This window comes from Oncorhynchus nerka, linkage group LG28 (assembly GCF_034236695.1).
Source record: "Oncorhynchus nerka isolate Pitt River linkage group LG28, Oner_Uvic_2.0, whole genome shotgun sequence".
NCBI lineage: Eukaryota > Metazoa > Chordata > Actinopteri > Salmoniformes > Salmonidae > Oncorhynchus > Oncorhynchus nerka.
The window spans coordinates 67906002-67928552 of NC_088423.1; the positions used below are offsets into that span (position 1 = coordinate 67906002).

Consider the following 22551-nt stretch of genomic DNA (forward strand, 5'->3'; position numbering starts at 1 on the left):
GAGTGCTTTTGGTGACAAGCCGAATTTCTTCAACCTCCTGAGGTTGAAGAGGCGCTGCTGCGCCTTCTTCACGATGCTGTCTGTGTGGGTGGACCAATTCAGTTTGTCTGTGATGTGTACGCCGAGGAACTTAAAACTTACTACCCTCTCCACTACTGTTCCATCAATGTGGATAGGGGGGTGTTCCCTCTGCTGTTTCCTGAAGTCCACAATCATCTCCTTAGTTTTGTTGACGTTGAGTGTGAGGTTATTTTCCTGACACCACACTCCGAGGGCCCTCACCTCCTCCCTGTAGGCCGTCTCGTCGTTGTTGGTAATCAAGCCTACCACTGTTGTGTCGTCCGCAAACTTGATGATTGAGTTGGAGGCGTGCGTGGCCACGCAGTCGTGGGTGAACAGGGAGTACAGGAGAGGGCTCAGAACGCACCCTTGGGGGGCCCCAGTGTTGAGGATCAGCGGGGTGGAAATGTTGTTGCCTACCCTCACCACCTGGGGGCGGCCCGTCAGGAAGTCCAGTACCCAGTTGCACAGGGCGGGGTCGAGACCTAGGGTCTCGAGCTTGATGACGAGCTTGGAGGGCACTATGGTGTTAAATGCCGAGCTGTAGTCGATGAACAGCATTCTCACATAGGTATTCCTCTTGTCCAGATGGGTTAGGGCAGTGTGCAGTGTGGTTGAGATTGCATCGTCTGTGGACCTATTTGGGCGGTAAGCAAATTGGAGTGGGTCTAGGGTGTTAGATAGGGTGGAGGTGATATGGTCCTTGACTAGTCTCTCAAAGCACTTCATGATGACGGAAGTGAGTGCTACGGGGCGGTAGTCGTTTAGCTCAGTTACCTTAGCTTTCTTGGGAACAGGAACAATGGTGGCCCTCTTGAAGCATGTGGGAACAACAGACTGGGATGGGGATTGATTGAATATGCCCGTAAACACACCAGCCAGCTGGTCTGCGCATGCTCTGAGGGTGTGGCTGGGGATGTCGTCTGGGCCTGCAGCCTTGCGAGGGTTGACACGTTTAAATGTTTTCCTCACGTCGGCTGCAGTGAAGGAGAGTCCGCATGTTTTAGTTGCGGGCCATGTCAGTGGCACTGTATTGTCCTCAAAGCGGGCAAAAAAGTTATTTAGTCTGCCTGGGAGCAAGACATCCTGCTCCGTGATGGGCCTGGTTTTCTTTTTGTAATCCGTGATTGACTGTAGACCCTGCCACATACCTCTTGTGTCTGAGCCGTTGAATTGAGATTCTACTTTGTCTCTATACTGACGCTTAGCTTGTTTGATTGCCTTGCGGAGGGAATAGTTACACTGTTTGTATTCGGTCATGTTTCCGGTCACCTTGCCCTGATTAAAAGCAGTGGTTCGGGCTTTCAGTTTCGCGCGAATGCTGCCATCAATCCACGGTTTCTGGTTTGGGAATGTTTTAATCGTTGCTATGAGAACGACATCTTCAACGCACGTTCTAATGAACTCGCTCACCGAATCAGCGTATTCGTCAATGTTGTTGTCTGACGCAATACGAAACATATCCCAGTCCACGTGATGGAAGCAGTCTTGGAGTGTGGAATCAGATTGGTCGGACCAGCGTTGAACAGACCTCAGCGCGGGAGCTTCTTGTTTTAGTTTCTGTCTGTAGGCAGGGATCAACAAAATGGAGTCGTGGTCAGCTTTTCCGAAAGGAGGGCGGGGCAGGCCCTTATATGCGTCGCGGAAGTTAGAATAGCAGTGATCCAAGGTTTTTCCAGTCCTGGTTGCGCAATCGATATGCTGATAAAATTTAGGGAGTCTTGTTTTCAGATTAGCCTTGTTAAAATCCCCAGCTACAATGAATGCAGCCTCCGGATAAATGGATTCCAGTTTGCAAAGAGTCAAATAAAGTTTGTTCAGAGCCATCGATGTGTCTGCTTGGGGAGGAATATATACGGCTGTGATTATAATCGAAGAGAATTCCCTTGGTAGATAATGCGGTCGACATTTGATTGTGAGGAATTCTAAATCAGGTGAACAGAAGGTACCTGAGTACCTGTATGTTGTTATGATCACACCACGTCACGTTAACCATGAAGCATACGCCCCCGCACCTCTTCTTACCAGAAAGATGTTTGTTTCTGTCTGCGCGATGCGTGGAGAAACCAGTTGGCTGCACCGACTCCAATAGGGTCTCTCCAGTGAGCCATGTTTCCGTGAAGCAAAGAACGTTACAGTCTCTGATGTCCCTCTGGAATGCTACCCTTGCTCGGATTTCATCAACCTTGTTGTCAAGAGACTGGACATTGGCGAGAAGAATGCTAGGGAGTGGTGCACGATGTGCCCGTCTCCGGAGTCTGACCAGAAGATTGCTCGGTTTCCCCCTTTTACGAAGTCGTTTTTTTGGGTCGCCGGCTGGGATCCATTCGGTTGTCCTGGGTGGAAGGCAGAACACAGGATCCGCTTCGCGAAAGTCATATTCTTGGTCGTACTGATGGTGAGTTGACGCTGCTCTTATGTTCAGTAGTTCTTCTCGACTGTATGTAATGAAACCTAAGATGACCTGGGGTACCAATGTAAGAAATAACACGTAAAAAAACAAAAACCTGCATAGTTTCCTAGGAACGCGAAGCGAGGCGGCCATCTCTGTCGGCGCCGGAAGTTAAAACTCTCATCCCCCTTTTCTAAAGCTGAGATAGAAGGGCTATACTACACCTACAACAATGGCTTTTCTAAAGCTGAGATAGAAAGGCTATACTACACCTACAACAATGGCTTTTCTAAAGCTGAGATAGAAGGGCTATACTACACCTACAACAATGGTTTTTCTAAAGCTGAGATAGAAAGGCTATACTACACCTACAACAATGGCTTTTCTAAAGCTGAGATAGAAGGGCTATACTACACCTACAACAATGGTTTTTCTAAAGCTGAGATAGAAGGGCTATACTACACCTACAACAATGGCTTTTCTAAAGCTGAGTTAGAAGGGCTATACTACACCTACAACAATGGCTTTTCTAAAGCTGAGATAGAAAGGCTATACTACACCTACAACAATGGCTTTTCTAAAGCTGAGATAGAAGGGCCATACTACACCTACAATGGCTTTTCTAAAGCTGAGATAGAAGGGCCATACTACACCTACAATGGCTTTTCTAAAGCTGAGATAGAAGGGCTATACTACACCTACAATAATGGCTTTTCTAAAGCTGAGATAGAAAGGCTATACTACACCTACAACAATGGCTTTTCTAAAGCTGAGATAGAAAGGCTATAGTACACCTACAACAATGGCTTTTCTAAAGCTGAGATAGAAAGGCTATACTACACCTACAACAATGGCTTTTCTAAAGCTGAGAAAGTACTATGCCAGTGCTACACCTACAACAATGGTGTTGTAGGTCTATTTTCATGTATAATCCAGTTAGGACACAGTGCAGTTCAGGGTATGTGCTTCATGTTATTTCACTGCACGTTAAGAGTTTTCTGCTCTGGGGATGTTGGGGCAGGCGAACATAACTCTGTGAAGCGTTCTCCTATCTAACGTGTGCCTGTTTTGTGTCTGTGTGTTCTGGCCTATTCTGTGGCAGAGTGTTTTTCATGTGCCTGCTCTTCCATGAGAAGGCAGCACCTGAGCTCCAGAGCAGTTTTGTGCTTTTCTGCTCTGGGTACTGTGGGGGGGCAGCCATGCAGGACAAAGCTGCCTTTGATCACGTTTTAGTGTCACAAATGCCCCTCTCTCTTCTCCATCAGGAGATACTGCAGGTCTGTATTTGTCTCTAAAGCAGGCAGCAGTACTCTTCTCTCTGTTTCTTTGGGTTACAGCGTTTGGGGTATATCGATTAAAATGTTCTAGCTCCAGCTTGTTTACTTTTAGAACAGCAAATTAGCCTGGTTACTTGAGAGAGATAGAATGCTGAATATTCTGATATCTTCCCTGGTGGATGCGGGACGAAGTTACCGTTACAGGAGGACAGAGCGGCTGGCATCTATACTAGTATGTGGTCATTCATTCATATTGCAGATATAACAAACTTGCTTTAAAAAAAATACTGATACAAATGTAGATTAATTGTTCTTTTGATGTTTTACTTTTGTGTCCAACCTCATATTAGATAGATTAGATTGTTAGACACTGACAAATACAGTTAATATATAGTAATTTGAGAGTGCATTATTTAGTTGTAGGCTGAATGTTATATTTAAGCAATAAGGTCAAGGAGGTGTGGTATATGGCCAAAATACCATGGCTGAGAGCTATTCGCACGATGCATCAAGCCCTGTCTGTCAAACAGCTTTAGGTTTTTGCTTTGTTGGATTTAGTCTGGTGGCAAATTAACCCAAGACCATCCACACCTACAGGGCACCTCTGGCCTGCGCCAGCTGTACATGTAAGAAAAGTCAGGAGCAGTGTGTGAACGTGATTTCCTGGTTTGTCAAAATGGCTGCTTGGATGGAAATAGAGGAGCTCTGTGCGCGCTGAGCAAAGTGGTTACTTAGATGAACATTTTGTATTCTTTTATTTATTTTATTTCACCTTTATTTAACCAGGTAGGCTAGTTGAGAACAAGTTCTCATTTTAAACTGCGACCTGGGCAAGATAAAGCAATGCAGTGCGACACAAACAACAACACAGAGTTACACATGGAATAAACAAACATACAGCCAATAATTCAATAGAAAAAGTCTATATGCAGTGCATGTAGTCATCGTTGTTCTTGAAATGTTATGTCACAGGCTGAAGCTACTTCTGATTTCTTTACAAGTAAGATATGAACTGATTTATTTTACATTGAGAGATATAGCCCTACAGTGTGTTGTTTACTTTGAAACAATGCAAGCTGAGCTCTGAGGTTCAGCGCATCCTGTGGGTTGGTTCCGGAAAGCCATAGGAAGTATTCTGAATGACAGCTATGGCCCGCTTGGTTTCCTGTGTGGTTGGTTATCAACCACACAAAAACCCAACTTAAAGTCATGGACTGGATTTTCAGTTGATAGTTGACCTGAAACATTTTTCTTTGGTTTATGACTTTTACTTATGAAACTGTAGACTGTGTCCCAGACTTGTCTGCCATGCCACCAACTCTTGTGGTTGCAAAGTCACATAATAATATAAAATAGTGTTTTCAGACATATTACAAGTTATTAAGTCCTATTGCAAGATATTTTTGCAAGAATAGTTATACGTTTTAAGTCTCAAGGATTGTATAAATCAATGTATTTTCAATTTATCTGGATATGTTAGGTGACCCAGGTGTTTTAGGAGTTTACAAGTACTGTGCTTCATTATAGTAAATAAACACGGCAGGCCTGTCAGTCACCCAGTAAAAGTGAACATTCAGCAGCATCACATTAGCGAAATCCCCTCTCCTCTCTTCACAATTGTCCATGGTCCGCATAGTTCATTATCAAGAAAAATAGTGATATCCGTTTTTTTGTTGTTGCATTAAGAATAGTTTATACGGGTAAATTAATATATGACTATAACGTATACGTTTGACCTGAATGTCCGACACACATGCATAATCATAATATTTTGTTTAGAATAAGTATATTTAGTTCAATGGCAATGCCCAGGCTTCCATCCATTACCATCACCCCTACAGAGGTGCAATGGACTCTTCCAGTCAGACATGTCACGATCGTTGGTTGGAGAGGAGAGAATCGAGCAGGGAGAGGCATACAAAGCCTGCCATTGCAGTTTTACTGCTTTGGATTTGCGGACGAAGTGTTATCTGCATTTTCTTCAAACGTTTCAGTCAACATTCTTAAGAGAAAATACATTAAGGCAACGTATTTGAGTTGGCTATTTTAAACGGAGTAATTGCAGATGTATAGACATGTAGGGTAAAGTTACGTTTAAGGCAAACTACGAAAGATAATGAACTTTGGACTTTTCACACACAGATTTGGGTCATGTTTCTCGACGTCCTGAAAAAATAAAATATTATTGCCCGGCGTGGCGGCAGCTGGGAGAAATTCAGAAGAAGGAATTTTGCGCTTTGGTTGAAGTGATAATACTAACACTAACTTGCTACTTTGGGAGCGGAGCTAGCAAGTAAAATGTCTGCCAAAACAGCTTCTAAGGTAGGATACCCGACGGAACTACAGAAAAAAAGTTATGAAGTATATTTTATTTTGCGCCGAAAGCATACTATTCTCATCAAGGGAAATACTATCAACATCAGATTGTTCGTCTAGTTTGTGTCTCTGTCAATGTTGTCAGTGGTCGATGAGATCGACATGATCGAACGTTACCTCAACTTTATTTACGTTAGGTGAATGTCATTCATGCGATCAGGGAGGTATTGATCATGAAACATTCAGGATTTTATAATGTTTTGAAAATAAGCAAAACAGAACGGGTTCACTAAACAGATGACTCACTAAACTGACAACTTGTATGCATATTATTGTCGGAGGTGCCCCAATAAAACACCTGTGGATCATCAACATATGGGGACCACATACCATTTCTTCAATGCTGATGGTTAGTTACAATTTTGAGTTTGTCTTAGCAGTGAAAACAGTTCCACTGGCAAACTTTATTTGAATGGACGATATCACAGTAATGCCTTGCAACACTGTAATGGTTGGTTTACCGACCATCAAAGCCGGGTAAAATAATGTCCAGTGTTAATCAATTATTTCATAGTCTTGATACAATGACACGATTGTTCATTAGAACCAATAGTGAACTACAACCCGTAGTTTTATCTCGGCGTCATTCACCGGGCAATCATGTTTGTTTACTGGGCTTATGCAGATTTTCGTGTGAACCGGGTCAATTTAGACACATCCCAACTGTACATGCTATTGCTCCACACACACTGCGTAGGGTCCAGATTGACTAGACTGGGGCATAGCTTGTCAAAGCCATGTGGATTCAAGTACGTCATGTATCAGTTCTAGTGGTTTGAGTTGTTTCAACCTTGTTTGACCAGGTGAAAGCTGGTAGCAACACATTTTGAGAGTGGTTGTAAATAGGTTAATCCACAAATGACAACAATACCAATGTTTTCAAGTATGTCAATCATTTCCTCTGTCACACAGAGTTGTCTGACAACCTAGGAATGTGTAATGTAGTTTCACACTAATGAAATTCAGGTTTGGTCTGTTTTTCCAGTTCAGGTGGAACCATCTCAGGTGATGTAATGCAGGGTTGTCCTATGCGGTGTGTCACACTACAACATACTTTAGATATTTAAACTGTCCGTTGAAATAAAGTTAGTGCAAGTGACAACTGAAGTGTAACGTTCTGTTTGCTGGATGGTGTTTGGTCTGTCAAGAAGGCTATCATCTGTTTTAGAATGTGTTGCTACCAGCATGTGTTCACTAAGAAATAAGCCTTCTGGTTCATTTGGCCGTCACTCTCTGGCCCACTTGTTCAATCTGAATACATCACCTCTGCTTGAACTATTATGTTTTCATTATAGGATACCTTACCTTACTTTGAGTTAGGGGCTGTTGTTTGGGATCACTGCTTGATTAAGGAATAGCTTTTAGGCCACATTAAGCAGTGCATGCCCCCCCCCCCCCAATTCACTTCACATAACTATTTAACTCCTATAGATGTTTGTAGTACAACACACCATACATGCAATATCTCTCTAGCTATGAGTAATGCCAGCAATGTTGTGTGAAAAGTGTAACTTGAATGCCTATGGTTTTATCTGTCCTGTCACAGGCCCATGTGTACTACGACTTCGTCCAGAGGAATTTCACCACGCATATTCCAGTGGTCAGAGTCACATTGAGTAATAAAGGACACAGAGAATGATCTGAATTAATAGGCTGTTTCTAGACCAGTGTTGTGACACCTGGAACAGGCCATGATCACATCTGTAGTTGTGGTGACATAATCTCTGTCAAAGGTCAAGAATGCTGAAATCAAACCCTAATAACCAGGAAAGATTTAAGAATTCTGTTCATTATCCATGTCACGGTCACGTAATTGTAGTTTTTACAGTGTCACATAATAATTGTTTACTTATTATTGTCCTCATCATAATGCATTTCCTGTCTTGGAGGAAGTGTGCAGCACAGCCTCATGTTTATCTGAGAAAGGGATTAGGGAGAGCTCACTCAGCACGGTAGTAGTAGCAACAGCATTTCCATAGGAGTGTTTCTGCTGGAGCACGAAGTAGGAGTGGACGTGTTTGTTGCCAACATTTCAAAAGCTGTGTGAAACCCCATTAATCCAGCTCATGCAGCCTGCATGAAAATGAAGACATTAACTCTTCTTCCACACTACATTTTAATTCTGTCCTCATCCCTCCCTTGCCTTTCACTGTTTACACTCGCTGAATAGGAGTACAACATAACAAAATACAAATAATTTATTGTATCAGTTCGCTCTAAAAATAGGCCACATGCTTGTGTTTTCAGGGTGAAAGAAGAGTAGTGAAATTAGTGAAAGCAATGGGGTTGAAAGGCTTTGCAGTCTGTGCTCTTGTCCTCCCTCTCATGTATGACTGGAGAGGCTGTGGTAATTATGAGGACGAGTCCCTGTGGCCTTAGTGGACTCACTCAGAGCGGTACATCTTCTGTTTTCCTTTGATGATGATTACACATCTCACATTTACATCAGCGATGGGGGGGGGGGGGGGGTGCAATTAGGCTTCTCTGTGGCCTGGAGACGGGATGTTTTTTGTTTTCCAGTATCACTGGTCGCTCTTTGTGGTCCTTTAAAAAAAACTATGGCTAGAGCGAGCTGCTGGACGTTTTCGTGCAGACAGGGCTAGTCTCTCTCACTCTCTTTCTTTGTGCCATGAGAGGGCCAGCGGACAGAGCGTCTCAAGTGGCCCACATGAAGAGAGGAGCTAGGAGCCCTGGCCCCTTGTGCAGCTGAACTCTCAGTTGTGGTCATCCAAAGTGTTCTAAAATAACAAAGTGTTCTAATAAATAACTTATCTAGAATCCACTTTTTTGTCACTAGTTTATCTAGTAGTGAAATACAATCATGTTATGCTTAAAGACATGCTACATAACTTTGGTGACTAGTAAGTATATTTTAAACTTCCTGCTTTGGGCTGGATGTGTCAATGTGTAGTTCATACATGCAGAATTACTGTATTACCACAATTAGAGCCACACAATCCCTAGTTAGACACAATCCCTAAGTGACTGTTTACTGGAAGCTGTGCAACGCCATTTTCCCCCAGGTGGGCCAGCCCCCTAGCATTTCAAGTTCTAGCCAATGAGCTTCAGTCCCTCGCCATTTGAATGACAGCTAGCAAGATGCACACACAGCAGAGCGAGAGAGAGTAGTGTCGTGTGCACATATGTGACACAGTTTTCCGGGACCACTTTTTGACTCGTGAGCTTTACGTTCAGAAATACTGCCTAAAAAGTAGACAAAAGTACCGGAGAATCTCTAACTCGACCCACACAGCTCTTCTGTCTTATGTAACGGTAGCCTAATTGTTTACACTAAGTCTCTCATAAATCATTCATAACATGCATTATAAACTACAGTTACTTATGGAGATATATTAAAACATGTAGTATGATAAATTATTAAAATGTTTTACATAAATTTGATGTACAAACATGGTTTGTTTTGGATTGTGTTTGAATTAGAGTAGGTCGATAAGGACAAGAATCCATACCTGGACAAATTGCCTGAATTGATGCGATAACGATAAATAGAACGCTAAGTTTATAACATGAATGTGCACCACAGTTGTTTTTCATTATCCTTAAAACTACTACTACTAGTTTGATGGTTGTAGCCATCAATTGTCCCATTAACGATCACCCACATAAGCAAACGTATTTTGTTTCCAACTTCACATTTCTATTGGGACGAGGTTTTACACATTTAGATGATGAAACATTGCAAAGCTTTAATGTGTAGCTGTGTGTTTTTTATTTTATTGAATAGTGCTGGAATTCTGTAATCGCTGTGTTATTACCATGAGTGGACATTGCGATGCTAAGCCAGGGCTTTTCTCTCTGTCACATGAGGAGATCCTGTGTATTTTCTCGAGGGAGTGGCATTTCCCCTTCTTCCTCTCCCCAACCCCTTTTCTCGTCTGTTGAGTGCACTCACCCATGCTGGAGACTTCATTAAGATGTCCCAAACTGACACGGTCTGTGTCCAAGATAGATCCCGTCGTCCCAGGGGAGTTGACTGTTGCCCCTGGATGAGCAGCAGCTGAACACTTGTCACTGACCGCTGGGGCCTTCAGAGCATTCTTGGCAAGGGTGCTGTCCTTCAGCCTGTCCAATGCCATATTCTATTCCAGTTCCACATGGCTGTGTTGCATACGATCGTGAAATAAGCACTGTGGTGTTTCTCTGTCTTGGCTCGTATGATAGCTAGCTAGAGCACCCAACCTCTGCTCAAAACCAAATGGGTCAAGAGGGGGACTGGAATGCAAAATGTCAAAAATGGCTGCTCAGAATGCACATATTTCTCAGGATAGGTTTAATTAAAATGCTCCTTAAATGGCCTGCTGTGGTGTAGTATTTTTTTCCCCCCCATTCTCTTTTGAAGTCCATAGATTTATACAGCACAGAAAAAAATGTTCTTGTTGGAAGTGTCTTCCCCCTTGTTATTTTGTCATGGGTTGCTGTTAAGGAAGAGAGGGCAACCTGCTGTTATGTTTTGGTAGCAATGATACTGGAAGTGCTGCACGTATCTTATCAGTGGGTATCGGTCCTATAGATACCTTTTATTTGTGGAAGGAATGTGAAGACTGACGGGCACAGCAGAGGCAGTTAGTTATAGCAAGACGGAGAGAAAGAGCAACAACATGCTACAGGGAGGGGAGAGGGGGAGATGCACTGCCTGGCTATAATCTGAATCACATGCAACCTCTTAAAAAAAGACCTCACCCATAATTACAGCATTTAATCCTAGAGATATGGGGGTGCCTTTTCCCTGTTTGAAGTCCACCATTATTTTCTTCTCACCGCTTTCTATCTGTGACCCCAGAATAGTGGCTAGATAGAGAATTGATTTTGACAGCTTACTTGAGGGTTCTTACAGAATTCCTAATCTATGTAAGGCTAAATGTACCAAACACAGCTGTAGACTAGATTGATTGACATTTAATTTTCTCTAGATTCTAGGAGGAGTGATACCACAGTGTGTTGGGGAAGATGAACGACCCGACATGTTCTCTCATTGTCTCAGACAGGTAGACGACCCAGTCTGCCAGTATGCAGCTCCTGGTGTATGGTGTGTTATTACTGGTGTGTCTGTGTGTGAGTAAAGTGTCTGGATAATCACAGGGATCATGAATGGGGGAGGAGGGATGGTTGATTATTGTGGTACTGACTGGGAGTGTCGTGGTGTTTTCCCAGGCAGGGAAGCACACAGCAGGGAGAGCAGGTCTGTGTGTGTGTGTGTCCCGGCCCTCCTGCTGAGTCAGTGGATTGATACTTATCTCCCCCAGTCACACTGGTGCCTGGTCCCTGGGTTCCAGGAAGGGGTGCCTGCTCTCTGCACCAACCAGCATCTCGGCAGGCGTTTCTGTTTTGGCTCCTCGAGAAGGAACTGGGGTTTCGGTAGCTACCCCAGTGTGCGTGTTTGGTTTGTAAAAGGGGAGATTTGATGTCCCTGCCACTCCCAGGCCAGCCAAGCCACCCATCCTTGGTTTGTTGGCAGGTCAGGTCTCTGAGGATTTGTCCTCAGTCAGGATCCACCAGCAGCACAAGGCTGGTTGTTTCTGTGTGTGAATGACTGACTGCAGCTCAGATCGTTGAAATAGATTCATCCTATGGCTTACCCTACATTTCTTTAGTCACTCGTTTGGGAAATGATCATGTTTTTGTTATGTAGGTCACCTACCTGCCACAATGCTGGAGCCCTCTTCACAGTGCAAGCTCATCCTATTTTGCTTTAGTCATGAATTATTTTTGCCCCTAAATCTGGACAGAAGTTATGGACTATGACGTACAATATTTACAATATGCATGTCATTACAATGGTCATACTTCAACCATAGGCCCCCGTGTTCTAGGCTGGCCATTCATACAGTTTATTGAATATTCACTACATTTCATGTCTGCTTTGTCCTGTGTGTGTTGTTTTATTAAAACATGCCTTGATACAGATCAGACTAAATCAGTCTCAGATGCAGCTGCACAGCACTTTCTTCTCCTCTCACTCTCTCCCCAGCACACTTTGGAGAGAGCGAGAGAGAGCGAGCGAGCGTGTGTGTGCTTATTAACTTAGTGTTCTTTTAGGTCATGTCTGTCCCGTTGAGCAACTCTGCCATGTTCACCTATTCCTCCCTCCTTCTCTCACCCTCCTTAAGACGTCAACATACTTCCCAGCTGGCATTTTGTGATGTTTTTCTTTTCTTTTTTTCTTGAGGCAAGCCGAAGTCGGTAGCTGAAGTCTCTATGCCCCTTCATCGGTGATTGGTCAACAGTAGGGATTCTTCAGTAAAGTCTTGGTTTTCATTCGATGAGAGACGACTCGATTTGGTGAAAATCTTTGAAATACTGCAATAAGTTCTCCTCGGCAAAAATGCCAAAATTAAGTGAGCTATCTTAGAATAATTCGGACTATTTTCAGGAAGTGTATACCAGCAGTTACCATTCCCAGGCTGCTAGGTGGTTGCTACTTCATTAAAGTCCCCAGGACATTCACAGTATTAGGCAAGACTGCCTTCTCTTCTTGTGCACCAGAGGCATGTATTGGTCTACAGTCCATGCTTCATCTAGATATGTTAGTGCCACTGAAATGATTTAAAAAATATAAAAATGTTACAGAGGGGATTGAATTTTTTTTTAAATTGTTGTATGTTTTAATTCTGTAATGTATTGATTGTTGATGTTGTCTTGGCCAGGTCTCCCTTGAAAAAGAGAATATGGGTCTCAATGGGCTTTTCCTGGTAAAATAAAAAAAATACTGGCTACGCCATCTCAATATGGACAATACTATTGCTGCTTTTTTTCTCGTTTATCAAGTGAAGGTCTTTTAAGGGAGTATGAGAGCACACTCTTTCGGATCTGGGCTAGGCGCCAGCCGAACTGAAGCAAGCTGCCGCCTCTACTCTTCCCACCTTCCCCTTATCCTCTCCCATCCACTGTTATTTTGTGTTTAAAGTCGGACTCAGTACACAGGAAAAATATCATTACTCCAGCCCCGGGAGCAACTTGGTTTACTTTGGTAAATTGCATAATTAACACCGCAAAACCTAAGCCTGCAATTTTCTACTGTTCAACTCTGCCCTCTGAGTTTTACTCCACTGGAAATCCCTTTCAAATGTTATATAGTCACTATTTGTGAAATTGTAGAATTCACCTTTTAATTAAGTGTATGAGTTGTAATTTCTCAGAAAGGCATTTGAGGTAATGTTCGTTTTCCAGTAATACAATTACAGTTCCTCAGGAGAAAGAATGTAATCTTTGCTGTCTTTTTGTATGCTCCAGTGTCCTGTTTATACAAACTACAAATTTAAATTGTCTATAATGACCGATTTTATATGTGCAGTCAGGATAAGCATTCAAACAAGGCTTTCCTGCCACTGTTTACACACACACACACACACACACACACACTCAAAACAACTCTGTTGTCTGTCTTTGACAAATGGCTATGGCAGACAATGTTTTCTCACAATGCACACAACTCCTGTTGAGTTCTGATGGTGTACTTGACTGAGGCAATAGTGTGCACACCCTTGTCACATGTCTCTTATTTACCACTTTTAAGGTGGAACCTGAGAATGTTGTCCTCTATCACATCTCTCTCAGGATCCCAGCCCTTTGAGTCAACATATAGCCCCTGTCCCCTGAAACTTCTATGTTGTAATTAGTTCATGTATAATGAGATACTGGGTCTTTGCCTAGATTGAGGCTGAGTTTATCTAGAGTTTAATCAATCAATCAAATGTATTTATGAAACCCTTTTTACATAAGCAGACGCCACGGTGCTTATACAGATACCAAGCCTAAAACCCCAAAGAACAAGCAATGCCGATGTAGAGGCACAGTGGCAGGAAAAGGCAGGAACCTAGGAAGAAACCTAGAGAAGAACCAAAGCTCTTGCTAGATGTTGGTGTTATTAATTATGGTTTGTTGTTGTTATTATTATTATTATACATGTACTACTCATTAAATAATGCATGTTTTCTCCCTGAGATGATAATTTTGCAGGCTGGGAAAGGAACATGGCTGCCCGGCCCCTAACAGTAACCAACTCATTAATTCAGTAAATGTAGGCCTCAGCCTGGCCCACAACATAGCCATTATAACTGAGAGGCTCTGAAAGCTTGGGAATTTCTCTGAGTGGACTTGGCTTCTGGTTTTAGTGGGGCTGGGCCATGTGACCCTGCTGTGCGTGTGTGTATATGGAGGACCAGCCCTGCTGGGGTAGTGGGTATGGCTTCCGCATGCTCCGGCTCAGCTGGCTCCTAGCTGAAATCGGCTAGGCGAACCGAACGAGTGTGCTCGCATACCTTCGACCATCGCTTGAAAACGAGAAATGCGGAAATAGCATTGTTTTTCCATTTGAGACGCTGTAGCCAGTATACACTTCATCAAAATAGTCCAAATGAATCGAAACTCAAGAAATCTTAGTCGTACAATTTTTACATCTAACTAAGATGTTAGGCACAGTATTTCTCAAGTGAAAAAATGTGCATGGTAAATTAGTTATCTCATTGATTGACAAAAAACATTTAATTTTAGAATCCCTACTGACCGATCACCGATGAAGGAGCGTAAACTTCAGCCTCCGAACTTTGACTTGCCTCGATTGTTTTTTTGTGTGTGCACGAACAGCCGAAGAAACCCTTGCCGAAGGCCAAAACAAACAAACGCCACAAAATGTCGTCATCATATATGCACAAACTGTTTTAGATGGGAAGCTGCTCTGTTGTCCTCTACTGTAGGGACAGGCACCATCGCTCTCTGGAGGCCAACATGGTCAGCCTCAAGGACCCCCTGCTGAATACACCCTTTGTTTTACCACATCAGCAGTGTGTGTGCGTGTTTTTGTTTTTCAAATCCCAGCTCAAGAATGGTGACATAGGAACGTTTTGTCAGGGGCCGTGTTTGGTATTAGTTCCATAGGACGACACTAGCCAACACACCCCCATCCCCAGTCACCGTTAATTAACCTCCCTTCGTTAGGCCCTGCCTTATGTTGCTCATTTTGAAAGGCCCATTCACTAGCAGGAGATGTTCCTCCTCCTATGGCAGAGTTGTTAGGGGCTTGCCAATTACTGCACCTCTGATTTGTGTTTGACTGGAAACAATGGCTTGTTGAATTTTTCTGTTTTTCACAACCTACCCAAGCCTGTTCTTTCAAAAGTTTATATTAGTGTCCTGTGATAAGTAAACTAATGCAGTAATCTTCCTGAGTGTTACAATCTCTCGCTCTGCATGTTCTCATACTGAGCTCAGTATTTCCAGTGTTATCAAAAAGAGAAAAAGCGAGAGAGAAGCAAGGGAAAGAGATAAAAGGAGGGAGAGCGCGAGAGAGCTGGAGAGCTTTTTATCAGCACATTCCTGACCTGTGTTAAGTTTGTGTGTGTGTGGAGGGGGGGGATTTACAGACTCCTGTTGGCTGGCAAGGCCAGATTCCCTGCTGCCTGCATGGGCCTGGTTATCGTCCCTGACCTCATTGCAGTCTAATGGGTCAGACTCAACGTCAGGATAGTCAAACGTTTACCTACCGATAGTACGTAGCACATCAGAACAGAGTGTTGGCAGACCTTTAAGTCTTCAGCCACGTCGTCAAATTCTCCAAACCAGAATGTGGCCGTAGCGTTGTTTGGCCATGCATTTCCAAGTGTGTTGCTTTATGGTCTAGTCAATGTTAGTAACATTAGCACATCTAGCTAGTTGGCTATTGTTCTACAAATCCATTGTTGATACTAGCCAGATGGTCACAGCTAGATAACTGGCTAGCAAGATGTGAAAGAAAATATTTAATAAACTCTCCATAATCTCACACAGCCCATAGATATATGTTTAGCTAGCTGGCTAATGTTCACTAGCTAACTAGCTGTTGTGCTAGCTAGGTAAAGTAAAGACACTACATTGACTCTTGATGGCCAGCTACAGGCTGCTTCATGGAAACTAATCCATTGTGATGTAAGTATGTTACTAGCTACAGTGGCCAGATAGCTAGCTTGGTAAAGCATTTAATGTTGTGTGCATTGTGCTGCACTTGTGCTGCTAACATTAGCTAGCTAGCTAACTAATAACCTAGTGCACATTATCAAACTTAACAACAACAAAAAACTTAAACTTTAGACTAGATGTAAAAGCTGTAGACAAAGAAAAGCTTTGTTTTAGTGAGAACAATTCTGATGAAATACCGTTATAGAAGTTAAAGTAAAAACCCAAACTGGTCTGTGTGTCAATACCGGCGTGTATATAGTAAAATACTGTATACCGTCCAGCCCTACCAGTTCATTAGATACCTTTTTGACAGTGATTACAGGTGAAGTGCAGGATGTGTTTAAGGAAGTGGTTCAGTGCAGCTTCGAAACTTAGGCTCTGATAGTGCTGCTGAACAGCACAGAGGGTGTTTGTGGGGAAATGTTTGTGTTCCAACAGAAGTTCATCATGCTCTATCCCTACTGCTGATGGCTGAGAGAGAGTACAGTTAGGATCTGGTTGAGTGGGGATGACTTTGCTGGTGGGCTAGCTGGGAATGGTATGCTAGGCCTACTGTATCTCTCTGGGTCACTGGATAGCACTGCTGCAAATCAGCGCTGTGAAAGTCTCTTAGATTAAATAATCCTCATTTGTGACTGGTTACAGGATCGGGGACGTTTGATTCTTTTGTGCAAGTTGTGCAAGTTTGTGCAAGTTCTCCCACTTAAAAAGATGAGAGGCCTGTAATTTTCATCATAGGTACACTTCAACTATGACAGATGAAATGAGGGAAAAAATCCAGAAAATCACAGTGTAGGATTTTTAATGAATTTATTTGCAAATTATGGTGGAAAATAAGTATTTGGTCACCTACAAACAAGCAAGATTTCTGGCTCTCACAGATCTGTAACTTCTTCTTTAAGAGGCTCCTCTGTCCTCCACTCGTTACCTGTATTAATGGCATCTGTTTGAACTTGTTATCAGTATAAAATACACCTGTCCACAACCTCAAACAGTCACACTCCAAACTCCACTATGGCCAAGACCAAAGAGCTGTCAAAGGACATCAGAAACAAAATTGTAGACCTGCACCAGGCTGGGAAGACTGAATCTGCAATAGGTAAGCAGCTTGGTTTGAAGAAATCAACTGTGGGAGCAACTATTAGGAAATGGAAGACATACAAGACCACTGATAATCTCCCTCGATCTGGGGCTCCACGCAAGATCTCACCCCGTGGGGTCAAAATGATCACAAGAACGGTGAGCAAAAATCCCAGAACCACACGGGGTGACCTAGTGAATGACCTGCAGAGAGCTGGGACCAAAGTAACAAAGCCTACCATCAGTAACACACTACGCCGCCAGAGACTCAAATCCTGCAGTGCCAGTCGTCTCCCCCTGCTTAAGCCAGTACATGTCCAGGCCCGTCTGAAGTTTGCTGGAGAGCATTTGGATGATCCAGAAGAAGATTGGGAGAATGTCATATGGTCAGATGAAACCAAAATATAACTTTTTGGTAAAAACTCAACTCATCGTGTTTGGAGGACAAAGAATGCTGAGTTGGATCCAAAGAACACCATACATACTGTGAATCATGGGGGTGGAAACATCATGCTTTGGGGCTGTTTTTCTGCAAAGGGACCAGGACGACTGACAGGACAACAGGACAATGACCCTAAGCACACAACCAAGACTCCACAGGAGTGGCTTCGGGACAAGTCTCAATGTCCTAGAGTGGCCAGAGCCCGGACTTGAACCCGATCAAAGATCTCTGGAGAGACCTGAAAATAGCTGTGCAGCGACGCTCCCCATCCAACCTGACAGAGCTTGAGAGGATCTGCGGAGAGGAATGGGAGAAACTCTCCAAATACAGGTGTGCCAAGCTTGTAGTGTCATACCCAAGAAGACTCGAGGCTGTAATCGCTACCAAAGGTGCTTCAACAAAGTACTGAGTAAAGGGTCTGAATACTTGTGGAAGTGTGATATTTCAGTTTTTTGTTTGTAATAAACTTGATTTTTTTTAAATAAAAAACTGCTTTTGCTTTGTCATTATGGGCTATTGTGGGAAGATTGATGAAAAAATAAATGCAATCCATTTTTAGAATAAGGCTGTAACCTAACAATGTGGTAAAAGTCAAGGTGTCTGAATACTTTCCAAATGCACTGTATAGATCATCTTTGCTACCCCAGATGTTATGGAAAGATATAGCTATGAACAACTGCAAAATTGTTGCTACAGCTCTCAAAAACATTGCTGCACTGAATTTAACTGGTGCTATCGACAGATCTCAGTAAGTAGAGAAGACTTTCTAGAGGACAATGCCATGCTGATGTGATCATTTGCATGTGAATTCTTAAAGAGATGGGTGGGGCCAAGGCTTAAGAGAGTGTGAGCGATGCTGAATGGGCACAAACAAAGGAGCTCTCTAGCAAGAGTGGAAATCTTAGCAACATCTTTCAATGGCATCTTCTCCTACTCGTCTCATAAGTTTATCAACTTTCAAAGCAGCATAGCTTTCTCATATTTCACAAAATTGGACTTAAGCTCATGTAGCGAGATTGGTCACATTTCATAGGACAGACAGGGAAGGGATGGATGGGGAGGGTTTAGTGGACAGGGCAGGCAAGGCAGCGACCTTTGGAGTAGCACTTCACATTATACATGTGTAATACCATTATAGTTACAGCATTCAGAAATAACCATTCTTCACTCCTTAGAGCAGTGAGAAATTGATGTCGGTGCTATAATTAAGAAATAAGGCTCGAGGGGGTCTGGTATATGGCCAATATGCCACAGATAAGAGCTGTTCTTACGCACGACGCAACACAGAGTGCCTGGATACAGCCCTTAGCCGTGGTGTATTGGCCTCAGCAACGTAATTAGAGCAGTAAAAATAAATGTCATACCTGTGGTATACCACTGCTTTCAGACAATCAGCATTCAGGGCTCGAACCACCGAGTTCATAATATATAATAAATTCTACTGTCGCTGAAGTTCTTGACCGGGTAGAGGACAGGGTGGTCGTCAGACTGTCATCCTCTGGAAGTTACAGGGGTTAAGCCAGGCAGGATTGGCTCTGTACTGCAGTCGCCTGATATAGGAGCAGAAATATCATGTTTTCTTTCTAATACTTCAGCTGGCCTGGTATTTGAAAGAAACCCGTTCCCATTTCTTGCTGCTGGTGACCAGGTACACCAGGCAGGTCACCCAGAGCTGCCACTCACCAGCCCAGATGTGATAGTAGAGGGTCAGTAAACAACAGAAGGGTCAGAGCCTACAGAGCCTGAGGAAAGACTTCAGTTAGTAAATCCTCCTTAACATTAAAGACAGCAGTACACAGCCAGCACGCGCCATCCACAAACAGTGTTGTGTCCCACAGGCCATGCTCCCAGCTCCTGGGACTGACATCACACTATGAGCAGCAAGTGAAGGTCACCATGGAGCCTCATTCAGGAGCTATTCACGTGGGGTTTGTGTCGGTTCCGACTAGTCCTTTCCAGCTCATCCATCCTGCCTTTGTGAGACAGACAGCATGGACCTTTGAGAGAGAGAGAGAGCGAGAGGAACATGGCAGAGATTTACTTTTTAATCCTGAATGCCATGGATTATAGGTTTTGTATTTTATTCTGACTATTACCATCAGATATTAGTGTGTCCGTCATGTTTGTAAAGCAGAAATCCCCATGAGAGCTTGATGATGAGTGTGACAGGGTGAGTTCTCAGGGTATGAGCTGAGTGAGTCAGTGCTAGTTGAAATTAATTGACTCCAGCATGTTTTAGTGTGTCAGCACATTCAGCAGTGAGGCAGCACTGTATCATCAGCCTGCTGGCTGTCTCCTCTCATCACAGCTTGGTGGGACTCGGTCTGCTGGGACTTCTTTCATTACTGGGTAGAGGTGCGTTCAGCTACTGTCCTTACTGCCACACTCGAAAGGCATGTTTTCTGTGTTTACCTTGCGCATGTGTTTGCATATATAGTTGTTGTACGTATATGTTCATTTGAGAAACAGATGTGAATCCAGAGGGCTGCGATTGCATGAGAGTGTGTTTGGTAATGTGTGCATGCCTCTCAGCCAGACCATGTGATTCTCTGTGTGTGTCACAGGGCAGAGGATGCAGCTGCATTCTGGGCCCTCCTTCCTCTGGGATCCAGCTAGAGGACAGATACGGTTGCCATGGTTACACTTACCCACGGTGACATCACGAGGAAAAGCTGGCTGCTGGTACATGCCGCTGCTGTGGGTGTTGCCTACGTCTGATTGGCCGACACTTGCCTTCGCTATACTCTAAAATACAAAAGCCCGTGTGATGGGTTTGCAGGGCCTCTCTCTCCCTCTTTCTCTCCTCCGTACAGAGCAGGCACACAGGCTATTAATAGACGGATTGTGGAAAAAAAAACACTTGACCGGCCAATATTGTCTGAGCGGTTGAGTTGGCAGCTCATTTTAATTTGACTAGTTATAAAATGTTAAATGTGATTTAAGAGAGCAAGATAAAAGTAATAATAATTTGGGCTACATTGCTGTTGAGTACATCAGAGCATAGATGATCCAGACCAATGTAAAGGGAAGCGTTCTCTTGTCTATCCCAGTATTCATCAGGCTTATGAAATGAGGGGGGTTTTACCTTACGTAGCACACACATTCCAAATATTATGAGGAGGAGCTTAGGGAGGGTTAAGTCATAGGAAAGCCTGTGGTGTCATGTCATCCCCTCGGTACAGCTCTCTCTGCTCTGGAGCCTGTCTGGTTAGCTGATAGCAGCCAGGTGTTTGTGGAATCTGTCACATCTCCTGAGTGGAGCAGTGATGTATAGCCCATTTACAGAACACCAGCCATCCAGAGGGCTGCACACAACCCAAGGCACCAGGCACTGCTCCTCCTCCTCGTAAGGTACTACACAGTAATGTGGATTGTTTTTACTCTATATTAGTTCTCTCTATACCTCACCAGCTATGTAAATCCTTTTATATAAGGCTGTGGCTAAACGCGTCAACATGCATCAGTTTAGCTGGCGGCTGTCACGTTCGTCATAAGGAGTAGACCAAGATGCAGTGTGGTATGTTTCCATCCTTTATTATGGAATAGAAAACTTCAAAGAACAAACCTACAAAACGAACAAACGAAACGTGAAGCTATAATAATGCTCACAGGCAACTAAACATAGGCAAGATCCCACAAAGCACAATGGGAAATGGCTACCTAAATATGATCACCAATCAGAGACAACAATAAACAGCTGCCTCTGATTGGGAACCATTCTAGGCCAACATAGAAATACAATTCAACTAACCAACATAGAGAATAAAAAGCTCTCTATGGTCAGGGCGTGACGGCGGCGAACAAGTGTGCCCACATACTCAAAAGACATTCGCTTGAAAGAACGAGAAAAAAAAGCGGCAAAGGTACTAGTTGTCCATTTTGAGACGCCGTAGCCAGTATACACTTTAGAGGTCAATCGATTAATCGGAATGGCCGATTTAATTAGGGCCAATTTCAAGTTTTCATAACAATTGGTGATTGGCATTTTTGGACACCGATTGTGGGAGTTTTTTGATGACGGCCTAGGAACGGTGGGTTAACCTTTCTAGGGCAGGAGTTCCGCTAGCAGAACCCCTCGACAACATTCCGCTGAAAAGGCAGCGTGTGAAATTCAAAAATATTTTTTAGAAATATGTAACTTTCACACATGAACCTCTTGAGGATATGGAGACGCTAGCGTCTCAACTGGCCAATTGCCTGGGGAAATGCAGAGCGCCAGATTCAAATCAAATTCAAACGGTCATTAAATCACACATGTAAGATACTCAATTAAAGCTACACTCGTTGTGAATCCGGACATGTCAGATTTTTAAAATGCTTTTCGGCGAAAGCATAAGAAGCTATTATCTGATAGCATGCACCCATCTGAACCAGTAGTAAACAAAAGAACTAGCGTAGCAGGCGCTACACAAAACGCTGAAATAAAATATAAAACATGCATTACCTTTGACAAGCTTCTTTTGTCGGCACTCCAATATGTCCCATAAACATCACAATTGGTCCTTTTGTTCGATTAATTCCGTCCATGTATACCCAAAATGTCCATTTATAAAGCACGTTTGATCCAGAAAAAAACAGCTTGCCAAAACACAACGTCACTACAAAACATTTCAAAAGTTACCTGTAAACTTTGCCAAAACATTTCAAACTACTTTTGTAATACAACTTTAGGTATTTTTTTAAAGTAAATAATCAATAAAATTGAAGACTGGATGATCTGTGTTCAATACAGGAAGAAAACAAAATGACGCTACCTTTCTGGTCACGCACCTCTAACAAACAGTACACTTGAAGTGACCCTTGTTTTGAACAGGGCTACTTCATTACACAAAGGAAAAACCTCAACCAATTTCTAAAGACTGGTGACATCCAGTGGATGCGGTAGGAACTGCAAGAATGTCCCTTAGAAATGGATTCCTAATGAAAACTCATTGAAAAGAGATTGACCTCGGGTTTCGCCTGCTACATAAGTT

At 43.2% G+C, this 22551-nt stretch overlaps 1 protein-coding gene across 14 annotated transcripts in view; it reads left to right on the forward strand.

Moving 5' to 3' along the window:
• Positions 1-22551, forward strand: part of LOC115113578 (tight junction protein ZO-1-like) — a 179298-nt gene that overhangs the window by 87931 nt on the left and 68816 nt on the right. Inside the window, exon 1 of one of the 14 annotated variants that reach the window (XM_065013043.1) lies at positions 5628-6051. The exons of the other annotated variants lie outside the window; for them this stretch is intronic. Within the exon in view, the coding sequence (XP_064869115.1) occupies positions 6028-6051 (24 nt within the window). The 5' untranslated portion in view covers positions 5628-6027. Of the gene's footprint in view, positions 1-5627; positions 6052-22551 lie in introns of those variants that run through there. 14 annotated transcript variants of the gene reach the window in all.